General features: G+C 36.9%; 1 protein-coding gene across 3 annotated transcripts in view; it reads left to right on the plus strand.

Annotated features, from left to right (window-relative positions):
* The window catches only part of CNTN3 (contactin 3), a 377024-nt gene that overhangs the window by 65652 nt on the left and 288475 nt on the right, over positions 1 to 22897 (plus strand). For all 3 annotated transcript variants that reach the window (XM_036878261.2, XM_036878260.2, XM_036878259.2), the window contains one exon: positions 12382 to 12516. In XM_036878261.2, the coding sequence (XP_036734156.2) occupies positions 12462 to 12516 (55 nt within the window). In that variant the 5' untranslated portion in view covers positions 12382 to 12461. The remainder of the gene's footprint in view (positions 1 to 12381; positions 12517 to 22897) is intronic.

The raw sequence follows: 22897 nt of genomic DNA on the forward strand, positions 1-22897 counted from the left end.
CTTTGAAATAATAGCAGTAACTATCATGTCTTGAATACCAGGGAGTTGGCTCAACATATAATCAAATTCTACTTAATTCTTGTAATAAACCAGTGATGTACATACCTATCACCCCTATTTTACATATGTAAAGTTTGAGGACAAAAGAGGTTCTAGAAACCGGTAACTTGCCTAATCTTACACAATCATATGTGTATGTTTACACATACAAATATATTTATGCTACATATATATGTAAACACACACACGCACATATATACCATGTTTAACAGCAGTTCATTCTGCCTCTCATGTTCTTTTAAACTGTTTTTGACCACCATTCATAGTGAGAAATACTAGTTATATCAAGGCTTAATACTTAATATCCTGCATTTCCATAGTATCATTGCACACACCAGTACTAACCCTTATTAAATTCTCAGTACATTTTGATCATCTCTATTCTATTCTGTCCTCTTCTTTCATTTGCCCTTAACTGAATGCACACACACAAATGTATGTATAGCTCTTTAAAGGGTACAACCTGAAGTTTGAATAAACACTGACTTAGACGCTAAATAACAGGGAAGCCATTCCTGGTGTGGAGTGTATGAAAGAGACTGAGTTGGAGCAATACTTGTTAAAATGAGACCACAATACAAAGAGATTTGCTTTAGAAAAATTCTCTTTGAATTTATATTTTACCTTAGAACAGAAAGTTTTGTGTTTTATTTTACCATAAAATAATTCTTCAAAATTCCATATTTAAAAATCGTGAAGCTATTCTAATGTATGTGTATTATACCTAAAATAACTATAAATAATAATCACATGGGAGGTGCGGTAGGTAGATATAGACAAAAATGACAGATCACTGATATTTGGTGAAGCTGGCTGATAGGTGTATTGGGAGTTCATTATCCCATTCTGTTCACTCTGTATATGATTGGAATTTTACATAATAGAAAGTTATTTATAAAAAGGAGCTCTGTCATGATCGTTTGTTCTATTTTCCAATGAGGCTTATAGTTACATGAAAGCAGGACATGTCAAGGTTAAAGTGTAACCTTTCTTTTGCAAAGTTGTTAATAGTAAGTATCCAGGCTGGACAGAAGCTGATTAGGCTCTTCTGATACCAAACTGCTGTAAAATTGGATTTCTCACCTTGCTATGACTGACCTTGTCGTGGGGACTGCCTTAACACTGCAGAATGTTTAGTGGACCCCTGTAGCGTCTAGATGTCATTAGTACACACACACCTCTCCCCTCCCTAGTCAGGACAACCAAAACCCTCTTTGGTCATTGGCAAATTCCAATGGGGGTGAGGGGCAGAACCATGCTAACAAGGATCCACAGAGATCAGCTTGAAATACTCCAGAAAGAGATGTCTCTATCCCAGAGTTCATTTCTCTTTTAGTCCTTGGATCGTGGTGAACCATTTCTCTTCCCTTTGCAATGTACACTTTTAACTGCTCGTGTGATTTTGGCTGAGGTGGAATCATTACCATACAAGTTAATGCCAAGAAGAATCTCATCTAGAAAAATAGACCCTTTACCTTCCTATAGTCTGAACCTCCTCCTTAGTTTATAAATATGCTCAAGAGTTTTCCAACTTAAAAATATCTTTTATTGTCTCCCTATCGACCCTCTGCCCATCTCAAACCGCTGCCCCATCTCTCCCACTCTGAATTATTGAGAGAGTAGCTGTTCCTCCCTGTTCCCACTTCCTTGACCTCTGTTAATGCTTCTCCCCCCACAGCGTGGCTGATTCTGCTCAAAGACACCCCTGAAACCAGCCTGATTGCATCACCAGAGCATTTGATGGCCTGATGTTACAGTCTCTCTCTTTTTCTTTTTCTCTCTCCTTGTTCTTTCTTGCTTTCATTCTTTCTATTTCTGCCTTTTAAGAAAAATTGCTTGAGTGAGGTAAAATTTGTGTACCTTTTATGTATTTGCATAAAGTCCACTCATACAGCTGTACAATTCAGTAAATTTTAGTAAATGTACAGACTTGTGCAACCATCACCTCACCCCACTTTTGGAATACATCCGTCACTCGAGGGAGAACCCCTCGAGTCTCAGCATCCCCACTCCCAGCCACAGGCGATGTGTTCCCTTTGGCATTCTCCCTCACTGCCTTGCAAAAACTAAATGTGCAGCCTTCACCCTTAACTTTCATAAGGCAGTCTGCCCATGAGCTGTACTGAGCCTCACAAAATGGCCCTCTTCTTTCTTCTTCAGGAAGTTTATTTTCCTCTATTCACACCTTGACCGATGGGCTTCTCCATCCTTATCACCCAGCCCAGTGCTTCCCGGACTTCCCCTGAGTCGTTTCATTCCCCCCAATGCCTCACCTGCCAGGCTAGGTTTTGCTGGTGGTATTCTGTTCCCCATACCTGTCTCCTTCCTTGTCTCCCAGGTAAGCCCTCCTTTTTCATTAAGAATTACCTCAGATGCCACCTGTTCCAGGATGTTCTGTGAAGTCCCCCCATTTTCTAATCCTTGTTACTCTTTTCTGTAGCTGTACTTTGAAGAGATGCAGCTCATGAGCTGGAACCCTAAGGCAGTTTTGTTGTCTTTTTCTGTCCCCTTAGATTCTCTCTGTGACATTCCTCTCCTGCACTGGATGAAAACCCAGGCAACCCCATCTACTCTACTTTTGATGATTCTTAGGTATTGGGCATAATTGCAATCAAAAAGTTAAAATGTGTAATATTTACATATTTGTTTACATACATATATCTGGTGTAATAGTTAACAACTTACAACTTGATTCACGAGATAAAACTCATCTCTCTCCTAGGGCTGTACTGCAGAGGGGAAGTCTGCAGAGAAAGAATGTTTTAGCTTCTTTTGTCCCATAGCGTGTCTGTACGTGCTCCCCATAACTTGCTGATTCCAGTTCTGCTTAGTGTTTTGCAAGGGAAGAGAAGGGGCCAGGGTGTTTCAGTTGATTGATTGCATTACAGCAATTTGGGATTGTGGCACTTGGGATTGCCAGGAGTGTAGAACTGTCATTTTCCTTCAATGGTTCTTTCATGGGTTCATTAGAGATCCCCAAACTTTGGGGTTGTTTCTCCCTCAGTTCTCTCAGTCTGGTGATGCACACCCCAGCCTCGCTAGTCACTTCTTCCTTTCTCAGCTGTCAGGAATCCAGAGATTGCCCAGCTTCCCTCTGGAAGGTCTCCTCCCACCCCCCAGGTATGTTTCTGGCTCCATGTGCAGGATAACCCCAGGTACTCCCAGGTGTGTGTCTGGCTCACAAAATAAGCCATATGTCCTGTGCCCCTCATGTCTCTTAGGATCCATGTCCTTCATGCATCGCAGTCTTCTATTCTGCTTCAGCATCCTTACCTTCTTTAGTGCAGCCCTAGAAAGTGAACCCCCATAATGCAACCCTCTGTGATCTCCTTAAAGCACAACCCCTCGTGGGTTAAGTACCCTCCTTGCTCCCCCAGAGGAGTGGAACTCAGAATTTTTTCCGAAGAAATTTTTCAAATCTTCTACTCAATCTCCTGAGTAGACATACCTCTGTTGTGAGCAAGGGCTTTAGAGGCAGACGAATGGTTGTGCAATGTCGGCTTTGAAAAAGTGCTCCTTACTCTGTTCTGGGACCTCCCTTACTTTGGGCGTGTAACACCTGCTTTGTCTGAGTGACTGCAGGAGCTCCACATTAACGTCCTGTTGCAGACCCCTCTCCTCCAGTCCAGGGTGTTGTATGAACGTTTCTGGGTCAGTTTGCTTCTTTAGAGTGTAAGTGCCTTGAGGGCAGAGATGATCATTTATTTTTAAATATTCTCTCTGCCTGTACCTGACATGCTGCAGGGAATCAATGCACGTGAGTCTTCTCACCAAAATCACTCTCCTTCATCCAGAATTACGAAGTAAGGAACAGAATGGTCTTTGCTCAGAGTTCAGAGTTGGAGTTCCTGTTGAATACTGCATATATCCCAGCTAAAAAGTCCTTTTTCCCACCTTTCAGTCCTTTTATCCTTTTGTTCTTGACTCTCACAACAAAATTATTTATGTATCTTCCACCTATATGTTAGAAACAAAATGGAATTTTTTTTCCTTTTCAAAAATGTTTGTTAATGTTTTGAAGAATCAACATATGTACATTGTAGAATATTTAAAATATATAAAAGAAAATAGAGTGAGAATTATTCTTTCTATTCCCTGTTTCTAAATGCACAGTTCTCCTTCCCAAAGACAGTGGCTTTCTCCAGCTCTCAAATATCCTTCCAAACTATTCTGTGCACATGTAAATGTATAGAGGTGTGTACTTTTGCCCTCATGTAAAAAGTGTCATACTTTTCACACATGTTTTACATGTTATGTTTGTGGCTTAGTGTGTCTTTGAGATATGTTGATTTAATCCCAAAGTTGTTACTTTCTTCTTAATTCTAGGCTACAATAGGGATGGTACATTATCACAGTGCATATGGTTGAAGTCAAGCAGCAGTTATTTATTTAAATAGAGCAGTCCTTCCCCTTTAGTGAGAAATTTATTTTTTAAAAAAATTAATGAAATTAAATGAAATATAATGCATTACCATCTAAGTAACTAGTTTCAATTGCCAATTATATTATTACAAACTTTCAAAAATGTATAAAATATCAGGTTATACATTTATGGTTTCCTAAAGATCTGGTTAAATATTCCATCTGATACCTACTGTGGAGAAAAAAAAAATGAACATACACACCTTCTGTCTCCATTTCTCGTGGGTAAATGTCTTAATCCATTTGTGTCTCTGTTTCTTAATCTGAAAAATGGGGGTGATAATAGAAGGAGACTCATGGATTTCTGTGAGGATGAAGTTGGTTAATATATGACGCAATGCCTGGCAAATAAGAAATACTCAATAAAAGGTAGTGATTGTTGTTACATTACTATTCATTTTTCATCCTGATATTTTTTAAATTGTCCATGTAGAAAAACATTTACATCATACTCTTAGTAAGCTATTTTAAAATTCTAAGTAAATACATGGCACAAGGAATGTTGTTATGCCAACTCAGGGAAGTTGCATTGTTCCTCACTTCCATGTCCTGAGGTCTGCAGTAATATCCCATTTGCTAAGAAGGAAAGAATACCCATGCAGCATTTATTAATTATGGAAATCTGTTCATTTTTTCCTTCTTTAATTTGGAAAAACATCATGGATGAGCATATATCATAGAATTTGCTTACTGTTTAGTTTTCCTATTATCATTAAATATAGTAGGATAGAAAAGCCTAAGTCATTTACTTACAGCAAGATTCTTTTCAATGGAAGCATGACATTTAAAAAAAAAAAGCTTACAAGAACACTGGCCTAAGGGCCTATGTCAGAAAAATATTAAACATTAGCAATCTTTTTCAGGGATGGAGAGTGCATTAGAAAATCCTGTACCTTTACTGAAACTTGGACTTGCTCCAAAACAAGTCTTGTCTTGAAACATGTTACAAGGGTCATTATTGCATCGCAAATAGCAGTCACCCACGATTAGGAAGTTGTTTGTAAAACAGAGTGCCCTGGAATTGGCTATCTTAGTTTAAAGTAAAGTAAGGAAATTGAAGTAAATTCTCCAAGTATACTTGAAGTGTTGACATTCTTCTAATATTTTGAATCAGGAAAGGGGTTGGCATGACGTGGCAGCTGTGTCTTTTCCTGTGAGCTTGCGCTTGGATGAAACTAACTGAAAAATGGTTTGTCATTTTTTTCTGAAGGAGCATCAGTGAAAATCTCTTTTGAATTGAGGACAAAGAGATCTCTTTGAGTTGCTGGAGGAGATCTGTTTGAGTTGAGGACAAAGTCAGACAGGCTCTGAAATCAGTGCAAGCCATCTCAGAGTGTTCTGGCAATAATTGTTACATAGCTGACTCACTGACTGCCATATATAAACAAGAACTCTTATTTTGTTTGCTACTGTGTAGGTACACTGGTCGCTAAAAGACAAAAATGAAGCTGTTAACTGGATGTCAGATAATATGCCGCTGCAAAATAGCTTCATAATTTCAACTTCTTTGTCAAGATTTTCAACAGCGGCCTTCTCAGGAACATTCACTTTTTAATAGAATTTCTTTTTCTTATCACTCTGCATAACTTATATTTAATTCAGTTTTGGTAAAATTTCCATTGATATCTGTATGAAAAAACAAGCAAGAAATAAATCTTCAAATATACACATATGTATGTATATAGGTATACACACACGCATATATATAATTATCTGTGGAAAAGAAATTATTTTTCAGTGTAATAAATTTTGTATACAACAAAAGTCTGCTTATGTCAGTCTACGTATATTTGGAGTAGAGCGGTAGGTGGGCCCATAGATTTGGCTGATTCTTAAAAGGGACTTTAACCTGCAAAAGGTGGTTAATCACTTTTTTTTCCCACCAGAATGTAGTCTCATTGGAGAGAGAAGCCATAGGCCGTAGTCTAAATAACTATAACGGAAGGTGGTGAAAGTGATGAGGGTCAAAGGAAGGACGATAAAGTTCCGTAGGTGTCCACAGGACCTTGAGATGACTTCCCGCTGACATTTGCCTTATTTGCTGATTTTGCTACTATAAACACAGAACTGAGGGTGTGAAGATAACATCAGACTGACACATTACAGTCTCCTCTCTCCTTAGTTGCCCAACACTTGTGAACTGGAAGGAGCATGTGTGTGGAGTTTTCAAGAATTAGGATTTGGTGTCCAGAGTTCATGAAATTTCATCTCCTGACAATTCAGTTCCCCCAGGAAAGAGACAGGCTTGGTATCAGAGTAGATAAACTACATTTCTGGAAGATATACAATGAATCAATGAATAATTATGATTATGAATGAAAATAGAGTGGGTATGTGATGCTTGATTTCTGATCTGGCAGGACATGCAGTTTTATCAAGCTGTTAACCTCATTTATTAGTTGACTACCATGGTATTATGGTTGCATACCATGACAGTGAATAAACATAAATTCTAGAAGATATAATACCCATAAGCATCAAACTTTTATCCATTAATAATTGAGTGTTTTATTATACTAACAATCTCTTACCCACTCAAGGTTTTTTGGGGATAAGGTGGGGTTTAGGAACAGTGTACATTCATGAATAGAATTTATTTCTTGAATACTGTATTTGGAGGTGACATTTTGGGGATGGGAGCAATGTGTGAACCAATCCTTCTAAATAAAATTGCTGTAGGGTTTGTTTCTGAAAAAGAAGAGGCCCATTAAGTACATCTTCTTCTGATAGAAATGAATGCAAATCATTCACACACCGAAACTTCCCACCACACAAAGAAGTTTAACTCTGAGCATTTACCAAGACTATATTCCAAGTTGTCTATATATGTTTAATATTATAAATTTACATAAATATTTCATGGTCCACAATCTTAGTAGCAATTGTGTTAAGTATTTGAGAAAAGCCATAAATGGCCTCTTCTTTTAGTGCAACCAGGAACAACTATTTAGAGCATTTTTGGTTTTGAGTCCAAAGTCTAGCATACTTTAGCTCAGCTGACATTAAGAATAGATAGTACAGTTGTCAATATGTACTAAATTTGGGGGCTATTTAAAGACCGCCATGTGAAACGTGTTGTGAGTATATTAAGCTTTAGCCCCCAGATGTAAATGTCTGTTGGTAGAGAAAAGTTTAAGGAGTATCTATTTTTTCTTTGGTTTAAAACATTCCTGAAAATAGGAGAATATTCTTATTGCAGCAGATGACATTTTGAGTTGTATTTGTCTTGCTTCAGTAGCTTCGTTTGTATTTATTATGGCTTGGTGATTTCAGAAATGGGATGAGCTTGTATATGACCCTTCTCTCCAAGACAATACTTGGCAGTGCTGAGAAGTCAGGTTGTGGTTGTATTAATTACCTTCATTACTTATAAAGTCAATGCCCTACTTTAGCAGGATTCTGGAAGCCCCCTGCTGAGCCAGGCATTAACTTTTTGGGTGGTGGATCCAGGCATGTAGGAGGGGTTTGGGGGCAGCCTGGGAGATGAGATGGTATTGATTAAAAATAAACAATATAATTTGTAAAAATATTTCTGAATGAAATATCTTTTTATCTTCAAACTTTGTATAGTATATGTGTGTGTGACATATGTAAGAATATTAGAAAATGCATATTTCTCCTCTTACATCAGCTTGTCTAATATTGTTTATTCTCTTATGAATCTGAAGTCAAGAGTGAAATTGGTGTGTTTCAGATGTGTTTTCTTTCCATCCTTCTAAGTCTGATACTTAAATTATAGTATGATTATGATATGATATTTGAATGTTCATTGCAAATATGATCATGTCAACTCCTGGTTGAAGCAGTGACTTTCCAAATGGCTTTATCCTGAAACTAATATTCTTAGCCAGGCATATAAGGTCTACCCGCATTATACACCCAGTCTCATTTCATGTCACACAATTTGGCCATGTGAATTCTATGTCAGGGAACTTCTTTCTGTTCTTGCAGCAAGCCATGGACACTTAAACCACAGGGCCTTTGCATATTCTATTTCTTATGCCCAGATGTGATTGCCAGGTCATTTAACCAGCAGTAAAACATGGTTACTGACCAATCAGAAGTGACATGGGCTAGAGCAGGATCCTGGAAGCCCCCTGCTAAGCAAGGCATTAATTTTTTGGGTGGTGGACCCAGGCATGTAGGAGGGGTTTGGGGGCAGCCTGGAAGATGAGATGGTAGTTGATGGGACAGAGTCCAGACAGTGGCTATTCACCACTTTTTTACCGAGTCAAGACCATACCAACTCTTTGTCTGTCTCTGAAAAATGTCTTCCTTCCTTTACCCTGCAACACTCAGAATACACATAATGCACAGACATTGCACATACGCGGATGGCAGTCTGATTATGCATCTCTTCTTGCCTTCCAGAACACCCCACTTCCTCAGAGGAGCTTTCCCTGGCCTTCCTGATGAGGGCCATTCTCATTGAGGCTTTCACAGGAATTTCTACCCCTTCATTATACCTTTCACAGTGCCCAGTTTACAAATACATTGCAATTATTTGAATCATTATGTCACACCCAATAGTTTGTATACTCCCTGAGTGCTTGGCTCATCAATTATCTGACAACCCCACCCCATCTCCATCTTCATCCAGAATTCTAATCTCAGCGCCTAATAGATGGTCAATAAACATTCACTGAATGAATAAAATTTCAGAAAGACTTTAAAACTTCTTTGAACACCTTTATACTCTTTAAATGTAACTGATAAAAGACCTACATATACCCTGAAAACTACAAGGCACTCATGAGAGAAGATACCAAAAAAAAAAAAAGATACAATAAAAAAGATACTGAAAAAAAAATGTAATTAATATGCATATTACTTTGGGGATGCATTTCCCGGAAGACAACATTTTTTTTTAAGTTTACCATCTTTTTAACACCTTTTCACACATTTTCCTCAAATAATTTTCAAATAGTGGCTAGCTCCCATGCCATGATTTATCTAATTCATTCCAGTAGGAATGTTTCTCACTGACTTGATGTCCAGTGCAAAGATATAATCTCCCAAGTTAATGCATTCATTCTTCTTAAAACTCAGCAGGAAACATGACTGAAATCCTACCACTCTGTACAGGGTATTTGGGACATTGAGGCAGCCAGTGATGGAAAAGTTGTGGTTCTACCGTCAGAGATGTATCACTCTAATAATAGTCTCCTTATATAATTTATAAGCAAAAAAATCTTTATAAGTGTTTATAACATTTTGTTTTCCCAGTGCAGTATTAGAACAAAGACCATGTAGTTTGTTCTGTGACTTAGAGCAAAGCCTCACATACTCATTAGGGTGCTTTTTAATGACAGTTATTATGATATTACTACAGGATCCTTTGCTAAAGTGTGTCTTTTTTTCCCCTGAAAATGCTGTCTATGGGTTCTTTTAAAGTCTATTATTTTGTTATTACCAAATCCTTTCCAAGTATGATTTAGTATATAAACCAGATAGCTTTAACTCCCAAAAGGGGGAAATAGTGGTTCAATCTGTTTTATAGTCTTCAAGCCTTTCCTGTGCTCAAGACTTACGCATCTTCCTTAGATTTAATATGCCTTGCTGTTGCTTCTTAACTTTTTTTGAAGTTTTGACACATCATGTGTTATATTTTTGCATTTCATGTTTCCCATACCTTTTATGACTAATTGCCATGGTACTTTATTTGAAATTTTTTGAATATTATTCTTTTCTACTTGGGGGGATGTGTCTGAGAGAGAGAGAGAGAGAGTGAGTGAGAAAGGGAGCACCCCTTTTGATTTCTGGACTAAAGGTTCCTCACATGCATGACATAGCTGTCTGTTACAAGTTAAATATAATTTAGAATGATTTCAGTTATCATTCAAGTTGGTAATTGAAAATTATGCATACAAAAAGTATCCATAATTTGGAAGAAATAAAGGATGATTTATTGGGGGGAAGTGCCATATTGGGAAGAAATAAAGGAAGACAGAGTTGTATCTGAAAGCCTTCTGTCCAATTAGGGGAAGTCAACCACTGGAAAGGCTTGAGAAGTATCATGATTGAGGGAGAATGTCTGCCCTCCCTCGTATACTTACAACTTCAGCAATCGTGTCCTTCGTCTCTGGGGACCTAATGGTATTGAAATAGCTTTAAAAAGTCTTTCATACGCCTATGGTAACAGACACTATGTATGCCCCACTCATATCTTCTTGCTTTTATCACTTCAGTGCACACACCACTTCCAGTTGCCACCTTTATGTGAAGGCATTTTTGGCCTCTGCTCCCATTTTGTTCCCCCAGTGAGAGGCTCGAAGTGCTGGGTAATTCATACTCACTGAGAATAGCCTCTGAACAATGAGTAATAGGAGTTGGTGTATAAATACCCCAGCTCCCTTGCCCCCTGGCAAGAATAACTCTGGGCAACTCCTGGATAATTTTTAGATAACTCCGATGCATAGATTCTACACAGGCTCAGCTTTCAGAGTTTCCCCCCTGAGGAGTTTCAGAAAGTCACTCACAGGGGTTGGTAACTTTCTGTCTTGCCCTTTGTTGGCTGCCTTCCTTTCCCTGCCTCACTTCCCAGCGCCCTCCTTTTGCATTCACTTCCCCATTAAACTGCTTACACTTGAATTCACTTGGCAGTCTTTGCCTGAAATGGAACCTAAATGAAAATACTTGAAATTTGTAGTTTTCAGGGCAGTGAGAGGTGGTCACACATTCTATGATGCTGTAAGTTGCTAACCTGAGTTCTTGGAATGGTGGTTCTCCAGTGTATTTCCACCTGTTCCAGATTCCCATGGGTGAGGTCAGAGTTCTACCCAAATCCTGACATTCCTGCTGCAATTCCACCTCTTACTTCCCACCCAAGAACACGTATTAGATCACAAGTACACAAAATCAACATTAGTGGAATGACAGATGTCATATGTTACATACATAAGTTGAAAGTTTCATATTTTCACTCTTGAAATTATTATTGGGGACACACTTAATTCTGATTGAATATGTGATACCACACATTAGGATCCCATGATTAAGAACCACTGTCTTAAGCTGAGATTGCTCTCTTGTGTTCAACAACTAATACATACCAATAGGTTGTATCTGTTGAATCAGTTTTACACCCCCTGTGCTAAAGGAGCTAACTCTAAAGTTCACTGTGCAGTGTGGAACTAGCTGAGTTTCAGCAATCTAGAAAAGATCATCTGATTTTAGGCATGCTTACCTAGCCTACAGGATCTATAACTATGCAGTTTAACTAGTTTCAGATGGCCACTGAAAATAACACCAGGGTATTCACATAGTTATTTCCTCTCTGCAAGCCCATTCAAGTTTATGAAAATTCAAGAAAGCAAAAAAGAAAATGGTTTAATTTGTAAGAATCTCAGACTCAACAATTTCCACCATTAGTATTTTTGGTCTATTTTATGCAGCATATGTAATTGGGTGCTTTCTATGGTTATCTCTGAAAAAAAAAATAGGCTTCAGATGAGCGTCGATAATGCTATTGATAATTTATATGCCTTATTAGGATTTCAGAGACTACAAACACAGTGCTTCAAGATATCAGCTTGATTCTTAATTTCACCAAATATTATTAGAGAAAATGAGAGAAGTTAGAATTTCAGGGTAATATTTGTTCTAATTATTATCTAGTGAAAGTTTTAATATACAGTATATTAATATTTAATTTAATATTTTAGTATTGTTGAACATTTCTCATTCTGTGAAGCCACTTCCTTCTGCATATCAGTTACATAAAGTGTTATTTAAGTATCTACATTTTGTATGTCTTCTCTTTTGTATCAAAGAAGATTCATTTCATTTGAGGATTTTGAGTAGCTGGGAATGATACAGTATTATGAAAAGAAGAAAATCTATTATTTTAAAGCAATTTGTATTTATCAAATCTAATTTCTCTGTATGTATATTTTACAGATTAAACGATTTAACTGAAGACAAAGCATTCTATTCCTCAGAGACTGGACAAGAGTTACTCTTGCTTTTGGCAATTAAAGATGATGTTGTCATGGAAACAGTTGATCCTGCTTTCGTTCATTGGCTGCCTAGGAGGTAACAAAGCTGTGTTTTCTAAATTGAACTTAGAACTATACTTGAGTCATATGTTAAATAGTTTTGAAATGTTGAAATAATACTCCACCAGTAGCAAAGAAAAATAAATCTTTTTTCCCTATAAAAAGAATTCTAATTCTCTCTTCTGTAAACTGGATTCTCTTTTCACTCCTGAATTTTTACATGTCATTTGATTCCCATAGCAAAAAGAATAACACCTAGGATTACATGTCTATTACAGTATTATGAACATATCTGCTCATCAGAATTTGAAGGTATTAATTCATGACTTTTTTTCCCAAAAGGAGCTAAAAGTTATATAATTGCTGGTATACAAGGGAGAATATAAATTTTAAAGAATGACACTAATTTTGTATCTAATCTTTAAAGAGATACTGTTCTTATTTTAGCAAATAACTTATTAAAGGGTCAAAAATTAAGATAAGCTATTTTATTTTTTAATTTTGGAAAATTTTAACTTTAGAACAAAGAAGAAAGAAAAAGGAGTAATTCTTACATGTGTACTATACGAAAGCAACTATTAAAAATCATTTGATATATTTTCTTATTGTTTATTTTGTTTTGGGTTTTGGAGAAGTGGAAGCATGAGAGAAGGATTTTAATAGTAATGTGGCATATATATTGCAATTACTTTTTGTTTTATTTTATCATTTTCCCTCTTTGTGTTATAAAAATTCTCCAGCACCTTAATGTTGGAAGAATAGTACGAAGATACCCATGCATGCACCATTTATATTTAACTATTGTGTCATTTTACTGTATTTGTTCTGTCTATATATGTATGCATGTGTAAGTCTATATATGTATGCATGTGTAATTTTTTCCTTTTATTTATGTGGCTAACTCATTTGAAAATGTTACAGAAATCATCACCTCTCAGCTTCAAACCATTTAGCCCCATCTTCTGAGAAGAAGACCAATTTTCTACATAAATACAATTTTGTTGTGATATCTAAGGAAACTAACAAAAGGGCTGTCTGTCATTTTTCTTTTCTAAGAGTAGGAAATTGGTGTGGAATGAGGCCATTGTCAGATGAGGCACATTACTTGAATGCATACATATATTGGAATAGACTTCGAGCCATTATGTCAAACTTAAAACATTATTCAAGTATTTAAATGATAATATATGGCAGAATAAATCATAATTAGTAAGAGATTATAAATTAAAACCTCCCACTTTTTTTTTGTATTCCCACAAATTTAATTGGCCTTTTGATCTTATTAAAAATTTTTTTTATGAAATATAGTTGATATACAATATTGGTTTCAGATATACAACATACATTGTAATTTGACAATTACATACGTTACTAAATGCTCACCATAAATGTATTAACCTTCTGTCACCATACAGAGATACTACAATATTATTGGATGTATTCGCAATGCTGTACTTCCATCCCTGTGGCTAATTTACTTTAGAATTTGAAGTTTCTACCTCTTTATCCCTTTCACCTATTTCATCTTTCTCCTCCTGAGATGGTAATCAACAGTCTGTTCTCTGTGTTTATGAGTCTATTTCTGTTTTATTTATCTTGTTTTTCAGATCCCACATATAAGTGAAATCATATGGTATTTGTCTTTCTCTGATTTATTTCATTTAGCATAATACCCTCTAGGTCCATCCATGCTGTCACAAATGGCAAGATCTCATTCTTTTTATGGCTGAGCAATATTCCATTGTATATATGTACCACTTCTTCTTTATCCATTCACCTGTCAATGGACATTTAGATTGCCTCCATTATCTTTGTTACTGTAAATAATGCTATAATAAGCATAAGGATGCATATATTTTTTCAAATTAGTGATTTCATTTTCTTTGGGTAAATTCCCAGAAGTGGAATTGCTAGAATGTATGATATTTCTATTTTTAGTTTTTTGAGAAACTTCCATACTGTTTTCCACAGTGGCTACACCAATTTACATTCCCACCAACAATGAATAAGGGTTCCCTTGCTTCCATACCCTCACCAACACTTTTTATTTCTTGTGTTTTTGATAATAGCTGTTCCAACAAATGTGACGTGATATCTCATTGTGGTTTTGATTTGCATTTCTCTGATGATTAGTGATGTTGAGCATCTTTTCATGGGCCTGTTGGCCATCTCTTTGTCTTCTTTTTTTTTTTTTTTAATTTTTTATTAAGGTATGATTGATATATACTCTTATGAAGGTTTCACATGAAAAAACAATGTGGTTACTACATTTACCCATATTATCAAGTCCCCACCCACACCCCAATGCAGTCACTGTCCCTCAGTCCCCTTCTCCCTCCCTCCCCACCTGCCCTCCCACTCCCCTCCCCTTTGATAACCACTAGTTCATTCTTGGAGTCTCTGAGTCTGCTGCCATTTTGTTCCTTCAGTTTCACTTCATTGTTATACTCCACAAATGACGGAAATCATTTGGCATTTGTCTTTGTCCGCCTGGCTTATTTCACTGAGCATAATGTCCTCCAGCTCCATCCATGTTGTTGCAGATGGTAGGATTTGTTTCTTTCTTATGGCTGAATAATATTCCATTGTGTATATGTACCACATCTTCTTTATCCATTCATCTACAGATGGACGCTTAGGTTGCTTCCATATCTTGGCTATTGTAAAAAGTGCTGCAATAAACATAGGGGTGCATGTGTCTTTTTGAATCTGAGAAGTTGTATTCTTTGGGTATATTCCAAGGAGTGGGATTCAGCGGTCAAATGGTATTTCTATTTTTAGTTTTTTGAGGAACCTCCATATTGCTTTCCACAATGGTTGAACTAGCTTACATTCCCACCAGCAGTGTAGGAGGGTTCCCCTTTCTCCGCATCCTCGCCAGCATTGTTGTTCTTAGTCTTTTCGATGCTGGCCATCCTTACTGGTGTGAGGTGATATCTCATTGTGGTTTTAATTTGCATTTCCCTGATGATTAGTGATGTGAAGCATCTTCTCATGTGTCTGTTGGCCATCTGAATTTCTTCTTTGGAGAACCGTCTCTTCATATCCTCTGCCCATTTGTTAATCGGGTTATTTGCTTTTTGGGGTTGAGGTGTGTAAGTTCTTTATATATTTTGGATGTTAACACCTTGTTGGATATGTCATTTACAAATATATTCTCCCATACTGTAGAATGCCTTTTTGTTTTGTTGATGATGTCCTTTGCTGTACAAAAACTTTTTAGTTTGATGTAGTCCCATAAGTTCATTTTTGCTTTTGTTTCCCTTTCTCAAGGAGATGGGTTCAGGAAGAAGTTGCTCATGCTTATATTCAGGAGAAGTTTGCCTATGTTGTCTTCTAAGAGTTTTATGGTTTCATGACTTACATTCAAGTCTTTAATCCATTTCGAGTTTCTTTTGTGTATGGGGTTAAACAATAATCCAGTTTCATTCTCTTGCATGTAGCTGTCCAGTTTTGCCAGCACCAGCTGTTGAAGAGGCTGTCATTTCCCCACTATATGTCCATGGCTCCTTTATCATATAATAATTGACTGTATGTGTAAAACCTCCCACTTTTAAAATTAAAATTTTTTAAAGAAGGTTGTCCCTTATAATGTCTCAAGTTTGCTTCTGAAATATTTTCTTTAACTGCTAGTAATCTAGCTCTGAGGCAAAAAGGAGTAATTATTTACAAACGTTCATCAGAAAAAGATCAACATGGGTGTCAAAACTAATTTTTTTTTTCTTGGAGTCTTCTCTTTATTTGCAAAGTCTCAAATTGGAGTTCTGTTGCTATTGAAGGAGCAAAATTAAAGGGGGATATACTACAGACATATTATTCACAATATTAACTTTTATAGGAGCAACCTTCAAATTTTGAGTTTCATTGGAAATAAGATACACTCAGAAAGTGTAAGTGTAGCTAAAGAAAAAACATCAGTTCTTCAAAGGTTTAACTTTTAAGTTGCAATATGAGCAAGTTGTATGGATTTTGGTTCACCATGTTTGAGAAATGTTTTACATATTTCTGAACAAATTTATAGAAAAAGCAGTGTTCATTTTACTAAAGTATTAAGATATCAAAAGATTTAAAGGTCAGCTTGACTAGGTAAGTTTATAAAAAGGCTTTAAGGATTTGTAAGGGAATATTGAATTGATTGATAGATGATACATGTAGGATATTGCATAGTTTGTAATCTTTGTAATATGGAGAAGAATTGTTCTCTTAATTTTCTAAAGAGCATTGATTACATACAGTACTGGTACTCCTTTTGGATCTACATAAGATTTAGATTAAAAGGCTGGCTTGTGAGTATGATACTCCATTAATCCATATTGAGTCATTTTTTTATGTATTTAAAGTTAAAAATCTGTTCGTGTTGCAGGGAGTATTTCATAATAATGACAAGTGAAAATACATTGTATGGAATTCACTTAGTGTTTAGTCAAAATTCACTCAATAAATGCAGCAAATGCTTGATAATTTGTGTTTTCTATTTTCTGAAATTTAGGCTATTGTTTAGCCATTATTTTGTGCTCTTCTCTTTTTTTCCCCCCATTTTCTTCTGTTGTTTTGTCTCTGTGTGTTTTCCTGTGCAACAAAGAGTTAAATACTAATTTCTGGCCAGGCATTTTCCTAAGATCAATTTGACTCTTTTCCATAAAAAAAATGCTAGGCTTCAGGTCATTGCTAAATATTTGTCTTATGTTTATTATGCCCTGCACATTGTTTTCAGTGAAGAAAATTGACAGGTGTCTTTATGCCTGCGGGGTTTAAATATTATCATATTCAGGTAGAAAGTGCCATCAAGTTGGAAGATAATAGTGCTATAGGGGGAAAAATGGAGAATATGATGAGAGCATGGGGGTTGGTATATGGGGTTGTCATTTTAAATAAGGTCATCAGGTTAGTCCTCATTGAAAAGGTGACATTTGAGCAGAGACTTAGAGGTGAACAGGTTGACCTTGTGGATATCTAAAGAGAGCTCTAGGCAGAGTCAACAATCCATGCAAGGGTTCTTATATATGACAAGCCAAGTGTTGCAGAAACAGCAAGTCAGCTAGCTTGGTTGCACCTGGATGAATTATGGGATTGAAATTGTAGATGAAAGCCAAGAGGTAATGTGGAAATGGAGGCAACAGAGAACACAGGACCTTATAAACCGTTGAAAATACCTAGAACTTTTACTCTGAATGCCCCCAGGGAGCCACAGCATGGTTTGAGAGAGAAGTGATATGATCTAACTTTTTTTTAGAAGGATATTACTGGGTGCTGTTTTGTGGATTCATTGTAGAGGGGCAGGTGAGCAAGCAGAGGCACAGTTACAAGTTAATTCAATACTCAGGCAAGGGATGATGGTGGCTGACTATAGGATGGTAACAGAGTTGGTGATGAAATGGTGCAAGTATTTTGGAGGTGGAATCATGAGGATTTGCTTGTGGAATAGATATGGGATATGACAGAGAAGGATGAGTCAAGGATGATTTAAGGCTTTATGTTACCTTGTGTCTAAAGCATATAACCTCTGTCCACATCAAGAGGTATGTCTTATGGATGGAATGAAGACCTGCCCCCAAACGGGGATGAGAGTTTTCCAAACCTAAAGTCATTACTAAATAGTGGGTTTTAAAAAATCAGACCAGTGTTTTTTATTAGAGTAAATGAATTAGAATTTGAATGAAGATGGAGTAGGATATTCTACAGTATATTCTGTTATATTACAGAGTGCAAGGACCACTTAGTAATTGCTGTTTGCTAAGCAATGGTAGGCATTTACAATACTGCAGTAAAACAAAACGGACAATATGCGTGGACCCACGGATCTTTCCATTTAATAAATGTGTATTGGGTCCTGATGTTACATATATTTCTTACTGAGTTGCTGTCAAAAAGTTTAAGAACTGGAGGCCTAGGTAAAAAAACTGAAAGATAGAGAAGAGAACCTTCAGCATTCTGAGGAAAAGAAAGAAAAGGAAGGAACACTTGGATGAGGAAAGCTATATTGACAAGAAAGTTAATAACAACAATATTAATGAATGAAATCTTGTTCACTCCATACCAGGCATTTCAGAAGTGCTTTACTTACTCATCTAATATACAAAAACACAAGGAGGTAGATATTATTGTTTCTCTTTTAGAGACAAGGAAAATAGTCTCTAAGAGTGTAAGTAACTTTCCCAATAAATGACTTTGTACCAAGATTTCTATTTGTCTTTTGATCTCAAAGTATAGAGCTCTAATCCCCACTATTTACTAATTCAGTAGTTTCTTTTCTGGAATAACATCAGAGTTATCAGGTGTCAGCTAAGAATCATCAGTGAGCCAGTGAAATTGTTGTCTAACTACTTAATTATCTAATTGCTTAACCATATAAGATACTCTTAATGTTCTCAGTACAATATGGAATCCGCTAGCCATATATGGCTAATCCATATTGAGAAGTGTTGTAGGTGTACAATGCACACAGAATTTCAAAGACTTGGTACCAAAGATATTAAGACTTCGAAATATCTCAATAATTTTCTATATTAATTAGATTCAAGATGATAACATTTTAGATATAATTGGCTAAGTAAAACTATTATTAAAATTAATTTCACTTGCAACTTCTAACCTTTTTTAATGTGACTCCGTGAAAATTAAGAATATGTATACAGCTTATATTTATTTTGGACAGCATTACCTAAGACATTTATAAAATAGAAAAGGATTATTTTGCATGTTTCTAACATTTTTCTAGCCGAGAGAGAGACAAAATGAGTTAAGATAATGGGACTTCCTGATTTCACATGAAGAGTTGTAAATACTTGACACTGAATCCTTTGTAAGATGAGTTTGAATTTGAAATGTCATAGTTTGGTGAGTGTAGACAAGTCTTTAAGCAATGGGTTAATAACCTTCTAGCTAGGTTAATTTGGTCTTTCAGAAAGAGAAATTTCCTTGGATAACTAAAATCCTTGTCGATGCCTAGTTAAAAACACTATGATGGAAAATATATTTCTGTAGAAATTCTAAAGTGTTCTTATTTTATCAAAGTCTTCTCTTAAAATTGTAGAGAGCTATCAACATATTGGAATCTACTAGTATTTTGGTAGTACTTACAAATTACTTGTGCAAGTTAAGTAGTCATTAATCCAAGAAGGAGGAATGATCTTCAGTAGTCCTTAAGCTTCTTTTAGTGGATATTGTGGTTTTGTCTCCAATATCTCGTCTGCCCTGAAATCATGAACCATCCATGAGGTTTGGATGAGAGACTCCATGCAGAGAGGTGGATCTGTCTCAGTTGCCTGAGTAATTGCCCCAAGCCAGTGAGATCATGGCTTTTTTCTTTTTGGTCAGAAGACTTTACTGGCTCCAGAACTTTCTGTTCAAACTCTGTGGAAAGTGCCCTTTGTCTCACTGTATCTGAATGAGGAACCGTGACACCACAGTTGCTGCAGGTGGCTTGGTGGAGACTTGCAGTCACCAGGGAAGTCAGCCAGAGGGAAAAGGTGATTCTGTGCATGCAGATGGGAGAGATCAGAAGAAACAAGCTCCTTGACGCTATCCTGCTGACATGGCCCTACTCCTGACTTAAACAGCATAAAAAGCATGCTACAATACCCTTGCGCCAAGCCCCCTGACCTGGCATAGTTTTACTCCACAGTGTTGCCTTGACCCCTAAAATTTATGTTTGTCTCTTTCAAGAGCTGGGAAGGCAGTGAAGGCCAATGTCCCTTCACATGTACCCCTAAATCTGTTATAACTGAGTCCATTGGTCATACTTTATGAGATGATTTACATCATCTGGATTAAACTTCTTTTTTTTCACTTTATGAGATGATTTACATCATCTGGATTAAACTTCTTTTTTTAAACTATTGAGTCATAATTAAGGATAATATGCATGGTCACCAAACATGAACTTTCACTTCTTTGAACAATGTAGATTTAGGAATGAACAGCATGTGTGAACAAAATTCACATGGTTGAGCTGCATTTGAAAATCATAAACTCTGCTTATTTTAAAACCAATAGACTATGTGCAAATACAGACCAAGCCCTCTGATGTACATCTTCCTTAAGTCATTTTCCATCTTGTTCTTTGTTATCTTAATGTGAATAACTTTCAGTGCTTGTCTTTCATCCAAATAGTGATTAAGGAAAACTTTGAAAGCATAATAAACCTTTCAAGTTCTCCCTGAAGTAATTGTGGAATATGTTTTAATGCCGCCCCCCTTGGAATCACTGAGAAAATGAGTTTGTGGTGTTGGATGTTGCACTTTAAGTAAACTGTTGTCATAAACTCAGATGACTGTCATTTCTTCTGTGGTATTTGTGTGCAGTGTAACATGATTTGATAGTGTTAATACTGGTGAAATGAAGACATCGCTGATCTCTGCTTATAAATCTTGACCGTCTCCTTGTTTTCACCGATAAGCTTATTTCAAATCATCCCCTTGATTGCAGCATCCTAAATGCTGAATTGCTTTTCATTTATCCTGTTTAAATCTTGACATTTGATCAGGGTATGAATGTGAAAACATGGGAAAAACAAGGCAGGCTGTGTTGGTGCATTTTGTTATAACCTTGATCATTGATAACTCCACATATTGGATTTTTGTAAGCTTGATGGTGACTAAGGAGGCATTTGGGGGACTTACAAAATAATGTGTATTGGAAATGCTGTTAGAGTTCAACAAACACATAAGGTTAAATAAAACCTACACTTTTATTTAGCTCTTAAAGTAGCTGTTGTTTCAAAAGTATCTGTTGATTAGTTCACTGACTCCTGCAAATAGAGTGCTCATTCAAACCAATTTAATTGACTACCGCCTAAGTGATAAGCTGTCTTAGAGCCCTCAACACACGAAAGTGTTTTTAAGTGCCCCTGTATATATTATGTCTTTCCATGAACTGTATTAGCAGAACTAAATAGATTGGGTTCCTGCTCTGTAAGGGTGCAGTCCTAAGTATTGACTCATGAACAGTGGTGGACTTTGAGCATAAGAGACATACATGTGCACACACACACACATGTGCATGCGTTTTTACAAGCCACAGCAGAAGGAATCCTGATTCTGGTCAGCAACACATAACTTACAAAAATGCCGGAGAGCAAAGGAAGGTGATGTTTATGTGGTGGCCCTGAATTACACTTTCTCATCATTCTACCCCGTGTTCATCCCACCTCTTCATTCCCACTTCCAGTACACCTTTCCATTGGCAGCTCACGTCTTTATATTCTTTCACCTGGAGTGTTACCCAGGCCTCACTCTTCACCTTTTTTGCCTGCTTTTCCTTCTTTTCTCCCATGTGTTCCCCCATGTGCTACCTGGCTTTCCTTTTCAAACAGCTATTCAGCAGGCATTTCCTGAGTGTTCGTTTCATGTAAGGCATTGTGGTAAGTGGTATGGAGGAACCTGAGGTGAATAAGGTTGCTCTCTATCTAGGGAGAAGGCACATGTAAACAATAAGAGGAGAAAAGTGCTAAGATTTAAGTTCCTGTTTAAGAAAACTGCAGACAGACTGGTGTGGAAGTTCTGTGAAAAGAGAACTTAGGGAAATGAAGACAGAAAGATACTTATGCAGAAGACAACGTTTGAAAGAGGTCTTAAATAATAAGAACTATAGTGGATGTGTATTGAGTACTTACTTTGTACCAAGTACTGAGCTAAGGTCCTTGCCTGAATGGTATCCCTTAATTCCTTTGGCAGTCCTCTGAGCTTCATGCTATTGTTACCCCTGTTTTCCAGTTGAGAGACTAAGGTTTGAGGAATTTCCTGAAGTTCTCATAGCTAATAGGGATTTGAGCTGGAATTTTAAAAAAGTCTTTATGGCAATCCCTCCCCATAGCCATGTCCAATTATTATATTAAAATTGGACATAATCCAAGAGAATGGGGCTGTAACTCTGGGGGGGCAGGGAGGGGAAATATGTTCCTACCCTTTGAAGCGGAAATCAATCAAAGGGAGAAATAAAGTGGGAGAAACCTGTTTATTGCTTAGAAGCAGTCATCTACTTCTGCTTGCCAGTGTCTCTCACTACCCGGCTACAATAGGATCCCCAAAAATACCTCTCCAGTCCAGGTACATGCTCGCTTCCTACCCCATTTGTAATCACCTATTGATATGGAGATGAACTACTTCTCTCCACCCCTTGGAAACACCTATTGATATGGAGATGTACTAAGGCCAGGTGAGAGATTCTGGAAATATTGCAGTTTCACCCACAGGGGCAACATCTTAGTCTGCTCAGATGGCTGTTAACAAAATACCATAGATTGGGGCTTAAACAACAGAAATGTATTTCTCATAATTCGGTAGGCTTGATAGTCCAAGGTCAGAGTGCCTGCTAATTTGGTTCCTGCTGAGGACACTATTCCTGGCCATTAGATCTGCCTGCTTGCAGTGTCCTCTCTTGATAGGGAGAAAGGGAGAGCTCATTCTCTCTGGTTCCTC

Source organism: Manis pentadactyla, chromosome 1, assembly GCF_030020395.1.
Source record: "Manis pentadactyla isolate mManPen7 chromosome 1, mManPen7.hap1, whole genome shotgun sequence".
NCBI lineage: Eukaryota > Metazoa > Chordata > Mammalia > Pholidota > Manidae > Manis > Manis pentadactyla.